The 12,896-nt window shown below is 37.5% G+C and overlaps 1 protein-coding gene across 1 annotated transcript; it reads right to left on the bottom strand.

Moving 5' to 3' along the window:
- Positions 1 to 1,897: 1,897 nt before the first annotated feature.
- On the bottom strand, positions 1,898 to 7,499 carry LOC106358414 (probable LRR receptor-like serine/threonine-protein kinase At1g56140). The gene is made up of 24 exons (XM_048762534.1): positions 7,253 to 7,499; positions 6,945 to 7,131; positions 6,792 to 6,863; positions 6,622 to 6,693; positions 6,460 to 6,531; positions 6,282 to 6,353; positions 6,054 to 6,125; positions 5,854 to 5,925; positions 5,654 to 5,725; positions 5,497 to 5,568; positions 5,334 to 5,405; positions 5,181 to 5,252; positions 5,024 to 5,089; positions 4,827 to 4,892; positions 4,683 to 4,727; positions 4,528 to 4,589; positions 4,073 to 4,425; positions 3,792 to 3,990; positions 3,549 to 3,707; positions 3,351 to 3,469; positions 3,063 to 3,273; positions 2,751 to 2,985; positions 2,489 to 2,639; positions 1,898 to 2,400 (listed from the first exon to the last, which is right to left on the bottom strand). The coding sequence occupies exons 1-24, from the start codon at positions 7,362 to 7,364 to the stop codon at positions 2,038 to 2,040; spliced, it is 3,048 nt and encodes a 1,015-aa protein (XP_048618491.1). The 5' UTR covers positions 7,365 to 7,499; the 3' UTR covers positions 1,898 to 2,037.
- Positions 7,500 to 12,896: the final 5,397 nt, after the last annotated feature.

Raw genomic sequence — 12,896 nt, 5'->3', positions numbered from 1 at the left:
GTTTATGTTGAAGAATCAGTACTTGAGGAGTGAGTTTGACAGTTGTGTGTACTACAAGGAATTGAAGGAGGGAGAGTTTGTGTATCTCCTATTATATCTCCTATTATATGTCGATGACATCTTAATAGCTTCCAAGAACAAGAGGTACGTTGATGAGTTGAAGGTTCTACTGAGCTCAGAGTTCGAAATGAAGGATCTGGGAGAGACCAAAAAGATTCTAGGAATGGAGATAACTCGTGATAGAGCAAGAGGAATTTTGACAATATCACAGGAGGGTTACAATCACAAGATACTTGGAAACTTTGGGATGGAGCAAACGAAAGCAGTAGGGACGCCACTTGGAACTCACTTCAATCTAAAGGCAGCTACAGATGTTCAGATCAGAGAACAAACAGAAGAAATGAAGAAGATACCTTATCAGAGCGCAGTAGGAAGTCTTATGTACTCAATGATCTGCACAAGACCGGATCTTGCATTCGCGGTAAGAATGGTGTGCAGATACATGAGTAATCCTATAAAGGATCATTGGCAAGCAGTTGAATGGCTGCTTAGATACTTGAGAGGTTCAGTAAAGACAAGATTGTTTTTCAGAAATGGAGTGTTTACTGCTCGAGGTTACTATGATGCTGATTATGCCGGCGATACGGAGGTCAACTACAAGGATGGCATTCACAGTAGGAGGGAATCCGGTTAGTTGGAGGTCTAGTCTACAGAAAGTGGTGGCTTTATCGTCAACAGAATCAGAGTATATTGCGTTGTCAGAAGCGTCAAGAGAAGCAGTATGGCTGAGAGGATTCATAAATGAGTTAGGCTTCAGTCAAGATGCGGTCAGTATATATTGCGACTCTCAGAGTGCTATTGCGATATCTAAGAATGCGGTGTGCAACGAGAGGACCAAGCACGTTCAAACAAATTAAGTATCATTTTGTTAGAGATCTGATTGCAGATGGATGGGTTAAAGTGCTAAAGATTGCTATAGAGTATAACCCGGCAGACTTTTTTACCAAGGTGTTACCAGTGGGCAAGTTCAAAGGAGCTTTGGACATGCTGAGAGTTACTGAAGATTGAAGCATCAGGTCCATAAGTTATTGAAGCTGGGAAGGTTCTTTCTCAGAAGCTGAGCGAGTTTGTTCAGAGTTTAAGGTGGAGCAACGTGGAGTGTATGATCTGATAAGGAACAAGGTGGAGTGTTGAGATGAGGTGTTCGTAATCAGTTCGAAGGTCTCCGGTTCAATCAAGGAATCAGATTGAAGATTGGTTTGACGGTTTAGTCGAACCGGCTAGTCACAAGGTTATCACGTGACTATAATGTTAAACGACTAAGATATAAAGTCGTATTACATTCTCTTTATGCTGCGTTGATTAAGTTGTAACGGCATAGAGAGAGAGAGCATAGATAGCGATAAGATAGAGAGAGAGAAAGGCAGAGAGGAGAAGACGCCATTGTTGTATCTCGAGAGCTCGTTTTGAACTAAGATCTCATCTAGTGCAGTTGCTGGTACCGTCCAGCCCCTGTGAGAATAGCGGCTCCTCCACGTCGGAGGAGAGCGGTGAACTCCGGGTCACCAAGTTTTGTGTCTTCGTTCTTTTGTTTGTTCTTTCTTTTGCAGTATCCTAGATCGAATCGATATCGAACGCACAAGCTCCGAACCAACACGTCCAATGATTTTTTTTTTTTTTTTTTGCAAACATATAAATGGTACTTCCATTAACCGCCACAGTCGTTTTGTGGGCAAAACCATGTTAAAATCTTTGGTTGTTTGAAATCCTAATCCGTCGTTGTTTCCATCTTGTCACAATTTATGCCATGATTATCATATATTACATGTTATTTTCAACGGTGTAGAAGTAGATTTAGCATACATATTCTATTCGATTTGACCGGCGGACAAACTCATTATGAAGTGCTGAGCACATTACTGAATCAAAGTGAAATATGTTTCTCCAACCACAGACATCATAAATAGAGGAGACATTGTCATCTCCCCTACACAAAGGTCTATATATGTATAGACATCATAGATAGATGTGACATTATCACCTTCCCTCCTTGATCTTGACTCCAAGTTGCTTAAAGTTTCCGTCTTTGGGTGTCACAAAGCCCGTCGAGAAAGATTCAGAAGCGCCTGTGTCTTTAGTTTGAAAGGCACTGAAAGAGGAGCTTGAGCTTTCATCAAATCTCCAGTCGGTTAGGTAGCCTAGCTGAGAGGTTACCTTACTGACCTCAACGTCTCCTGAAAGCATAGCCACCACTCTTGACATTGGTGGTCTCAAGGAATGAGATGAATATGTGCATAGTAGAGCAATTCCTATCACGCGTTTCACTTCTTCCATGTTGAATTCAGTCAGATCCTGATCAATTAGTTCAGCTTCTCGGCCATCCTGGTGTAGATTCCATGCCTGTGTACACCATAATTGATATATTAAAAATCAGCTTTTGAATAAAACAATTTCCATTCAAAATTTTGACTACCAAGCAAAGGCTTACCCATTGAAGAAGATATTTTTTCTCACTATCCAGGTTCACATTAGTGTTTTTTCTTCCACTCACCAGCTCAAGAGCCACAATACCAAAGGCATACACATCTGCTTTCTCTGTTAGGTGTCCACGCATGGCATATTCTGGCGCAAGATATCCACTTGCATTTGTACAAACAACATTGTGGGTTATAAATAATTACATTTATATATATATATGCATATTTGTGTTGCAAATTAAGAAGAAAAAGCTGATGTTTGAGAATGCATACATGGTCCCTGCCACTCGGGTACTTATGTGGGTTTTCTTGTCATCGTATAGCTTTGCAAGCCCAAAATCAGAAACTTTTGGGACCAGATTAGAGTCGAGCAAAATGTTACTAGCCTTCACATCCCTGTGTACTATGCAAACACTCGCCTCCTCGTGCAGGTAGGCTAGACCTCTAGCTACTCCCATGCATATCTCAAAACGTGTTGACCAATCAAGATTTGAAGTCTTATCACCTCCTGCAACATCCAAAGAACGAATAATTCAGCTTGGCCGAGAAGCAAATATTTAAACAACTCATGTTTACGTTCATTACCAAATAGTGCCTGGTCGAGACTTCCGTTGGGCAAATACTCATATACGAGCAAACGATGATCTCCTTCATAGCAACACCCGTAAAGTTGTACTAGGTTGCGATGCATAACTGCAGAAATTGCTACAATTTCTGCAACAAATTGTCCCTTCCCGTGTTGGGATCCAACCGACAGCACTTTCACCGCGATCTCTCTCCCATCATTTAGCTTTCCCTGTTGGATGTGTTAAATCATTAAAAAACACACACACATGGGCACTAGTTATATTGTTGGTTTGGCATGTGGCTTACCTTATAAACAGACCCAAATCCTCCCTCTCCAAGCTTGCTTGAGGGATTGAAATCTTGGGTGGCATTTTTAAGTTCAGAGTAAGAAAAAGTGTAAGGCTTTATGTCCATACTAAGCAGCTCTGTAACAACAACCACCAAAAAATCAATAGGAAAGATGATATTTAAGCTCGAAGGTTTGTTTGTGTTTGTTATGATCACCTTCATCATCTGTGTAACGCTTATTTCTTTTTCGGATCATGAAGATGACCACCCCTGCAATGATGCTTAAAAGTCCCAGGCCAACGATAGCACCCACAAGAGTACGGGTGCTATATTTTTCCTTTGATGGTGGCATATTACCCACAGTTGGTGTAAAGTCTTAACAACAACAACAATATGTAATTCTTTGCATCAGGGAGGGCATAGAGAAAAAAAATAAGAATTTGACAGTTGTTATGATACCTGGTTTTGCACTGACGGACGATATTAGTGGCCCATACGTACCCATAATAGGAACACCGGCTGTTCCTTTGCCAGCCCAGAAAAGATGAATTTCAAGGTAATTTTCTGATACATTTGTTTTATATTTTCTCTGAACTGCTTGGATAGTATTTCCACCAGCTGTTCTGCGTATATCAAAATCCTTTTCAACAAGTCGTCCCTGAAAAAGCGGAGCTAGGTCTCAGAACTCAGCAAGAATATTATTAGACAAACAAGTTAACTTGTAAAGCAGTAGGGTAAACCTGGATATAAATGTCAAAACGTCGTGTTCCTAGACCTTTCCAAGAGTAAGAATCAGTAATAACTATTTCAGCAAACTGAAGTGTTACGGTATAGCCTCCATTTTCTAGCCCCAACCCATAATACCGTAGGGAAGATGAAGAATGCCTTGCCGACTTGTAAAGCTCCGCGTCCAAAGTGTTGATAATCCACACATTGTTTCTAGCCCCGGCATAAAATCCTACACTGCTGGCTGCCCATCTCTGAACATCACTCACGAAAAATGAAGCAGTTCCTAGATCCTCGTCATCCTTCTCAAAAACTTCTCCGTTTGACCGCATTTCTGGGCCTCCACAGCTGATGGAAAAGTCAGAATCTGAACACCAGTCAATAGAGTAAATTTTTTTTTCGAACAGAAAATACAACACAGTTGAGATTGGGAACAACGGTTATGATGATATCTCTTTGTCACACTTACAGATTCCTTTGCCTCGGTTGCAGGGGAAGTTCTTTTGCAGGCACTTCAGTCCTAGTAAAACCCTTTTAACCAAATGAAATCACATTTAAAAAGATAAAAAAAAAAAGAAAGAAACTGGAATTTCAGGCGTCAATAAGAACATATAACAAAATCACCTCTTGTCAAGATATTTCAAGGTGAAGTTGTTAGCAACAAGGTTGCTGCACAAATAAAATACAGTTTTGTTATGATTCTAATAGATATTTACTTTAAGAACATTGTAAATATAAGCACATATATATAGTGTTTTGTATACTTACAGTTTCAAGTTTTGTAAGCTGACCCATGGAGGGAGACTACCAGACAGATCATTGTATGAAACATCTCTGCGAAAATAAAAGAAGAATGATTTAGAATCTACATAATATGTTAAATATTTTAAAAAAAAATGTTTTCTGATTATATAGCTTGAGTCTGGCTTTCAAAGATGATCAATAATAAAAGACTTGAAACCTACATATCGCTCAAACTCTGGCTCTTTTGAGTCGGCAAAGAACCATTCAACGTATTGTTTCCGAGAAACCTAATATGAAGACAACAATTTTTGTTAAATAGTTATCACTGGTAGATACGAGTACAAAGAGTCAAAGACCCCAAAGAAGTAAAAAACTTACAAGTGAGTAAGTTGTTTTAAGTTGAAAAGCGAAGCAGGAATTGGTCCATGTAGCTGGTTGAAGCTCAAATCACTGTAAACAGCCATGAATTATGCGGTAACACATTAAGTTCAATGATGGGAAGAAATGGGAATTCAACAATGTTATACTTACACTTGTTCAAGATTTGAGAATTCCCCGATATCAGAAGGTATGGTCCCAGTGAGGTTGTTGTTCCTCAATACTCTGCGACACATAGCATCACATATTATGATATACACGTAAGAATGAGAGGGAAACAGTAACAGTTCATGACTTAGAGTAGACTTTGCCTTACAATATTCTTAGAGATTTCATGTCTTTGATGAAGTCAAGAGAAGAGCTACCATTGGATATATCACCAAGCCTCCTACATTTAGAATACGATTATGTGGAGACAAAAATAGAAAGAGATATAAACAATAATGATTTCTAGACACCGAAGCAACACATACAGTTCTTTCAAAGAAGTTAAGTTGGAAAATGAAGACGGTATTGGACCACTCCAGCCTGTTCCGTGAATTCTCCTGAGGTAAAACATGTACCAGTTTGAATCTCAAAACTCAAAATTCTAATAAGAGTAGAAGTAAGTATAGCAAACAAGAGCAGTGGAACAAGTCCGTTACATAATTCAATGAAAATGAAATCTTCTTACATGGTGAGAAGTTTGGTCCATGATCCTATAAAGTCCGGTATCCGACCAGTAACGTCCAGATCGACAATCCAACTGGTACGAACATTAAGGAAAAAACACCCCACGCCAAAACCAAAATTAATGTAAAAAAATATATATAAATGTAGAAATAAAATAATAAATTTTAATTATATGCAAATTTAATGAAAATAAAATCTTACAGGTCTTCAAGTTCTACAAGATTAGCAAAAGATGAAGGTAATCCCCCTTTAAGTTCAAAATTTCCCAGGTATCTGAAATAAAATATATAAAGGTTTATACAACACTATAGAATTATTGATTTTTTTTTTCACATAATATGATTTTGTAAGGTTACTAATTAAATTTTCATATCTGAACTAAAAACACGGCAGAAATGAATACATCAAAAGTACTTTGCACATTCTCACATTTTCATTAGTTTTGTACAATTCCCAATCTCAGGTGGTATTGAACCGGAAAACTTATTTACACCAAAACCACTGCATGCACAAAAATACATACAAAATAGGTTTAATATTAAGGAGGCATCAAACTCTGACATTTATGATATTGTTAATAGTTCCTAATTGTTAAGAAGAAGCTTACAGAGATTTCAAGTTTGTAAGCAAACCAATTTCTTTGGGAAAAGGGCCAGACAAGGCATTGATACCAAAAGTCCTACGGTAGTCGAAAAACAATTGAAGACAATAAAGAGTTATGTTAAGAAAAAAAAGGAAGAAGAAGGTTTCATTCAATCAACAGCCTTACAGCCATTCCATTCGAGTCAAGTTTCCAATTGCAGGAGAAATGGAGCCTGTAAGATAATTTTGAGCTAGATTCCTGAAAAAGAGGCATGTGATTTTAACGTATACTGAATGCTTTTGCAAGCTCTTTTATGGTGATAAGAAAATGAACAAAGGTAGAGGTAAAGTCTATACAAATTTTCGAGGTATATCAAAGTCCAGAGCTGTGGAGGTATAGGTCCTACAGCATCTTTCCCAAAAACCTTTCTGTAACAGCTTGGCAACATTAAGTGAGTGAATACACGAAGACAAATAAAAAAAGAAACATAAAGAGAGACTGTACTGTACAGGGCCGTGATGCGGCAGATTGTGGAGCTGTTGAATGTGCAGTCGCATTTGATAAAAGGGTTGTAGGCTTGGTCGTCGATCTTGATGTTATCGTCGATGGCGGGGCCCGAGCAAAGTTCGCTGCTCGTGTTCCATTCTCTCAGTTTCAGGATCTTCCAAGCCGCGAAGATGGAGTTCAAAGCTTCAGCTGTTGTTTATTATCCCACAACAAACGTCAGTTGTTTTTAAACCAAACAACTTGATATTCTTTCTCAAAAAAAAAAACTAGATATTAATTATTTTATACTGTTAAACGACAGAGTAGAGACCTTCGTCGGGATCAGTTATGGCTCCGGTAAGGTTTTGAGCTCGAACAAGGCGAAGCGAACCGGTGATACACAAGAGGAACCAGACGGTGAGGAGCAGACACGTGGGCATCATCGTCGACGGAAGTTTTACTATCTCTTCTTCTTCTTGGGTTCACAATAATGGGTTAATGATGCTGTAAGTCTCATTAAATGCTGTCTTAAATTTGTTTTTTTTAAGTTATTTATTTATGTCGCTACAGAATCTTTCTTGACTTATATTATTGACTTGACTTATACATACATTAAGATCCGCGCAGACATTATATATATATAAATTATTTTATGTATTAAATATTTGTACATATTATGAAATAATTAATATATATTAAATAATTAAAAATCTGTAACTATTAAATATATAATTAAATTGGTGCAAACATATAAATAAATTTTATTAATCTAAAAAATATATATTTTTTATATTTGATAAGATATGTTATTAAATTTAAATGATACTAATATAAATAATATATTTTAGTATATTTTTAATATTAATATCTATTAAATGATGATTTATACTCATATAGTTTTTTTGATCATTTGTATCTTTTATAGAAAAAAAATTTAAATTACTGATAATAAAATTTTCATTGTGGGATTAATAGTTTTAGTAATTTATAATAAAAAAAAAAAAAGTTGTCAATGATCGTTCAAAACTTTTATCAAAAAAATTGTTCAAAGTAAATTTTGAAACTAAAATATTGTATTTTATATGGTTTATAGTTTAATTTAAAACGATATATATATTAATCTTAATAATTAATTAAATTAGACTTTTTACTTATATAATTTTTGTAATCATTTGTATTTTGTCATAACAAAAAATTTAAACCATGGATCATAAAATTTGAATGTGAAACTTTTAACAGTTTTAGTAATTTATAGCCGTTTGTAAAAATTCAAAATATAACATATACATAAAAATCTAAATTTTTATTATATGGTTATTATGGTTGTTTAATTTATTTAATAATTTTAAACTAAACAAATATGATAGAAGATACACTATTTTTTATCAAATCTTTATTATTCAAAATCATTAATTGTCATATATACTTTAGCCACATTAGGCAATTCCGTAAATTTTATTTAAGGAAATAATAAAGTACATTAATGATGAATTTATTGTTAGTTTAATAAAAAGTTTATTATATAATTAGATGGACCAACATATTTCTGTAATGATTCTAAGAATCATTTTAGTTATGACACGTGGATACAAATAAGTTGTAATGCTTATTAATAATATATAAGGGATACCAAGCATGGATAGTTGGACAGATAGACGGATGCCACCAAAATTATTTTTTATTTTAAGAGTAAAGGCAAATTTTGGTTAGTTTAAACAAAATATGTAAAATAAGTGAACTGCTCAGAGTCTAAAGAAGTTCAGAGCGAGAAACATGCTCTCTAGCCTCTAGGTACCCCTTGTGGGTTGGAGTTTAATACCACTAGGTCCCGTATCTTTTAAAATTCCTTGGATTGGGCAAAAGTTCAGTACTTTCTTTTTTAATTACTAGTATATTCTGCTTCTTGGGCACGATATCAGAGGTACTATATTCTGCTTCTTGGGCACGATATCAGAGGTATTTCTACTGGTTTGTTCTTGCGCATTCTTTTTTTTTTTTTTTTTTTTTTTTGGTCGTCTATGCATCTAGGCTAGATCAAGTGGAGAACAGACGAGCCGATTTTCCTGAGAGCATCTCCATCTGTCAGGATCTGATCTATATGGGAAAACAAGTAGCCTCTGGTACTTGCATTCTTTGCTAACGCATCTGCCCGACCATTCCGACTCCGAGGAATATGAGACAGACTCACATCCTCAAAATCCTCATGTAGCCTCTGGAAATCCTCGATCTCTACCGTAAATGTTGGCCAATCCATCGGGTTTCTGTCATACCCACTAAGTCCGAGCAGTCCGTCTCGAACCGTATCGATGTTATCCTTCTGTTTCTCATACAAGAGGCTGCCCAAAGTAAACCTTTCATCTTAGCATGCAAAGCTGAGAGGCTCCTGTGACACGCCCTTAATCCAAAGTATTATGAGCCCATTTGATCCTTAAGACTCCACCCTAAGCCACTAACACTGCCATTACTAATCCATGATGCGTCAATTTGACATGTAGGGATTCCGGGGATCCAAGGGGGCACTGTCTCAATCTCTGTAGTAGGGGAATCGTCCTGATCCTCATTTGCTTCCTCCTTTTCATTTGCTTTTCTCCAACATTCTGCCTCAAGAGACGCGTGTTGGAGAATTTCGATTGGAGATACGTCTTTCCCATTAAAGAGTTTGTCGTTCCTCGCCTTCCAAATGTACCAACAGATCCATGGGAAGGTATCGAATTGTGGTCTCAAAGGAGCCACCTCTTTTCTCTTCCAAAATAGGAAGTTCATGTTTTGATATATGGATGTACTCGGGAAGTAACCCGGAAGGGACGGATAGTCCGATAAAGCCCAAACCTGAAGGGCTGGGGGGCATTCAAAAAGAAGATGATTAATCGACTCCACTGGACCAGCACATCTAGGACAACTCCTATCGGTGCCCAGGTGTCTATACATGAGCCTCTCTGCCATCGCCACACAGCCCGAGATAGCTTGCCACAAAAAATGCTTCATCTTGCTCGGGGCCTTTATCTTCCACACATGGCTTTGTAGGCCTGTGATACTTGGTTCTATAACTCCTTGTGAAAGATTCAACTTGGTCGATCGGAGTAGGTCATATCCGGTTTTAACAGAATAAACTCCTGATTTTGTGTGGTTCCAAACATATCCATCCGGAGCCCGAGAGCAAGAGGGTTTCAGCCCAAGTATCAAAGGGATATCATTTGGGTGAAAAAATCCCGTAAAAGCTGTGTATCCCACTCCTTGGTATCATTCCTAATAAAGGACTGAACAAGGAGTTGGGATAGTCGGTATACAATATGGTCAGCAGGTCTAGGTGGTCGAGCCACTTCATCTGGAACCAAAGACTCACTCCAAACCCTCGTATCTTGTCCCGTACCAATTGTCTTCCGTAGACCCAGTATGAGTAGAGGTCTTGCTGCCATAATACTACGCCATCCATATGATGGTGAGTATGTACGCCGATCTTCTAATGGAGAAGTGTGATTATAGTATCTCCCTTTTAGAACACGTGCTAGTAAAGAGTTCGGATAATGAATTAGTCTCCACAATTGTTTTGTAAGAAGCGCTATATTGAAATCATGAAGATCTCGAAATCCTAATCCCCCTGAATCTTTGGGGGTAATAATCTCGTCCCATGCTATCCAATGTAAACTTCTGCTGTTTTGTTTTGAGCTCCACCAAAAATTAGACGTTGTACTCCTTAATTTATCGGTAATGCCTTGTGGGAGCAAGTAACACGACATCACAAATGTCGGAACTCTTGAGCCACGGATTTGACTTGAACTTCTTTTCCTCCTTTAGAAAGGAGTCTTGATGACCACGTGTTGACTCGCCCATTGAACCGATCTTGTACAAATGAGAACACTTTCATCTTCGAGCCACCGATTTGTTTTGGTAATCCAAGATACATCCCCATCCCGCCTTCTGATGAGAAACCTAAGACAGCTTTTATGTCTTGCTTCCGAGAATACTCCACTCGATTTCCGAAAAGCATCGATGATTTTGAAGCATTTAGTCATTGTCCTGATGCCTTTCCATATATGTCTAGAATGTCCATGATCTCCTTGCATTGGCTTAATTCCGACTTACAGAAGAAGAGACTGTCGTCGGCAAAAAGAAGAGAGATCCTTGGGCTAGCCCTAGCAACACGAAGACCCATAATCTTCTTCTCCGCGTCCGCTCCTTTTAGAAGTGAGATCAATGCCTCCGTACACATGATAAACAAAAAGGGTGAGAGGGGGTCTCCTTGTCTTAACCCTCTCTTGGGTAGAATTCGCCCTCTCGGGTGCCTATTGGCTAAGACTTGATATGTGACCGACGTGACACAACACATAATGAGGTCAACCAGTCTTTCATCAAAGCCCATCTTTACCATTAAAGCTGCTAAGAAGCTCCACTTCACTCTATCATAGGCTTTGCTCATATCTGTTTTAATAGCCATGAAGTCTTTCCTACATCGTTGATTCGTCCGTAGGGCGTGAAAGTTTTCTTGTGCTATAAGAATGTTGTCAGTAATCAAACGTTTTGCCACAAAGGCTGATTGTGTCTCCGAGATCAAGAGCGGGATAACTCTCTTGAGTCTCTTGCATAGGAGCTTAGATATAATCTTGTAACTAACATTACAAAGACTAATAGGTCTGAACTCAGACATGTCCCGAGGTTTCTTCTTTTTCGGGATAAGACAGATATTTGTCTGGTTCAATAATGGGTCGAAGCTACCCGTAGCAAAGAAATCCCGGACAAGTCTAACAATGTCTTGCCGCATCTCCCGTCAGAATTTCTGAAATAATTTGCTAGTCATACCATCTGGACCGGGTGCTTTATCCGGGTTGATGTCGAAGAGAGCTCTTCTAATTTCTTGTTCCGGCGGTTCTTCTAAAAGTAACCTATTGTCGGTACTAGACACCTTTTTCGAGATAAAACGGAGGGAGGCATCCAGCTCTGTCGGCAAAGAGGTAGAGAAGAAATCTCGAAAGTATTGAACAGCCACGTTCTCCACCTCTATTTCACTCTCTACCAGCTTCCCATGTTTGTCTTTGATACTAATTATCCTATTATGGGCTCTTCGTTGTTTTGTAATGGCATGATTAAATTTTGTGTTCCTGTCTCCATATCTATGCCATTGATCTCTGCTTTTTTGTTCCCAAAAAGTATTTTCTTCTCTAAATGCCAAAATCAGCTGTCTTCTCAAGTCCTCCAATTCTTCTGTTGTAGTGGATTCATCATCTTGTGCCAAATCTATCTTATTTTTTAACTCATTTATCAATACATAAGAATTTTTAGGATTTTGCTTTTTCCAAGAACTAATTTTATTTCGACATGAAGTAACTTTTTGATGAAAATTTCTCATTGGAATTTCATCAAATTGTCCCCATCCCGAGATTACCGCTTCTTTGAACCCCGGCTTTCCAATCCATCTCTTGTCGAAGCGGAAATTCTTTTGTGTCCTCCTAACACTAGACTGAATCCGTGCTAGTACCGGTCTATGGTCTGATCCCCATAGTAATAGATTTTTAAGCACAGAGCCTGAATTACTACTTAATTACTTAGAGCATCTCCATTGGTGCATCAAAATAAAGAAAAACATCAAAAACAAAAACAATTCCAATAATAAATCATTTTAAGGGAAAATGAGAATGTGAATAGTGTTAATCACTAAATTTTTAATGAAATTTTATTTTATGCATAAAAAATAATCTATACAAAATATTATTTTTAAATTTTTAATGAAATTTTATACGGTAAGATTTTTAAATTTAATTAAATTTTCACTTTTAAATATATATATATATATATATATTTAATATTTATTATTAATTGTATTTTTTCAAATTTTTTGTGTTTCAGCAAAAGTGGCATTAGTCTTTGGGAATCACCGAGAGGGTGAATGCGGAATTTGTTGCAAAGGCAAAGATCTGCCTCTGCAACACAGTCTCCGATTGGAAGGACAAGTGGGAGATTTACAGGTATGACGGAAAGCC

The sequence above is a fragment of the Brassica napus genome, chromosome C7, assembly GCF_020379485.1.
Source record: "Brassica napus cultivar Da-Ae chromosome C7, Da-Ae, whole genome shotgun sequence".
NCBI classification, from domain to species: Eukaryota; Viridiplantae; Streptophyta; class Magnoliopsida; order Brassicales; family Brassicaceae; genus Brassica; species Brassica napus.
Note: the sequence above shows the minus strand (reverse complement) of the source record. Positions and strands in the feature narration are given on the sequence as shown.

Bases quoted from the DNA above. Each gene is read 5' to 3' on its own strand.
- LOC106358414 (XM_048762534.1), bottom strand. From the start codon at position 7,364: ATGATGCCCACGTGTCTGCTCCTCACCGTCTGGTTCCTCTTGTGTATC. The intron at 4,590-4,682 runs GTGATTTTGTTA...TTTGGTTAAAAG, and splicing joins TTGAAATATCTTGACAAGAG to GGTTTTACTAGGACTGAAGT. The intron at 2,401-2,488 runs GTAAGCCTTTGC...TGGTGTACACAG, and splicing joins AAAAATATCTTCTTCAATGG to GCATGGAATCTACACCAGGA.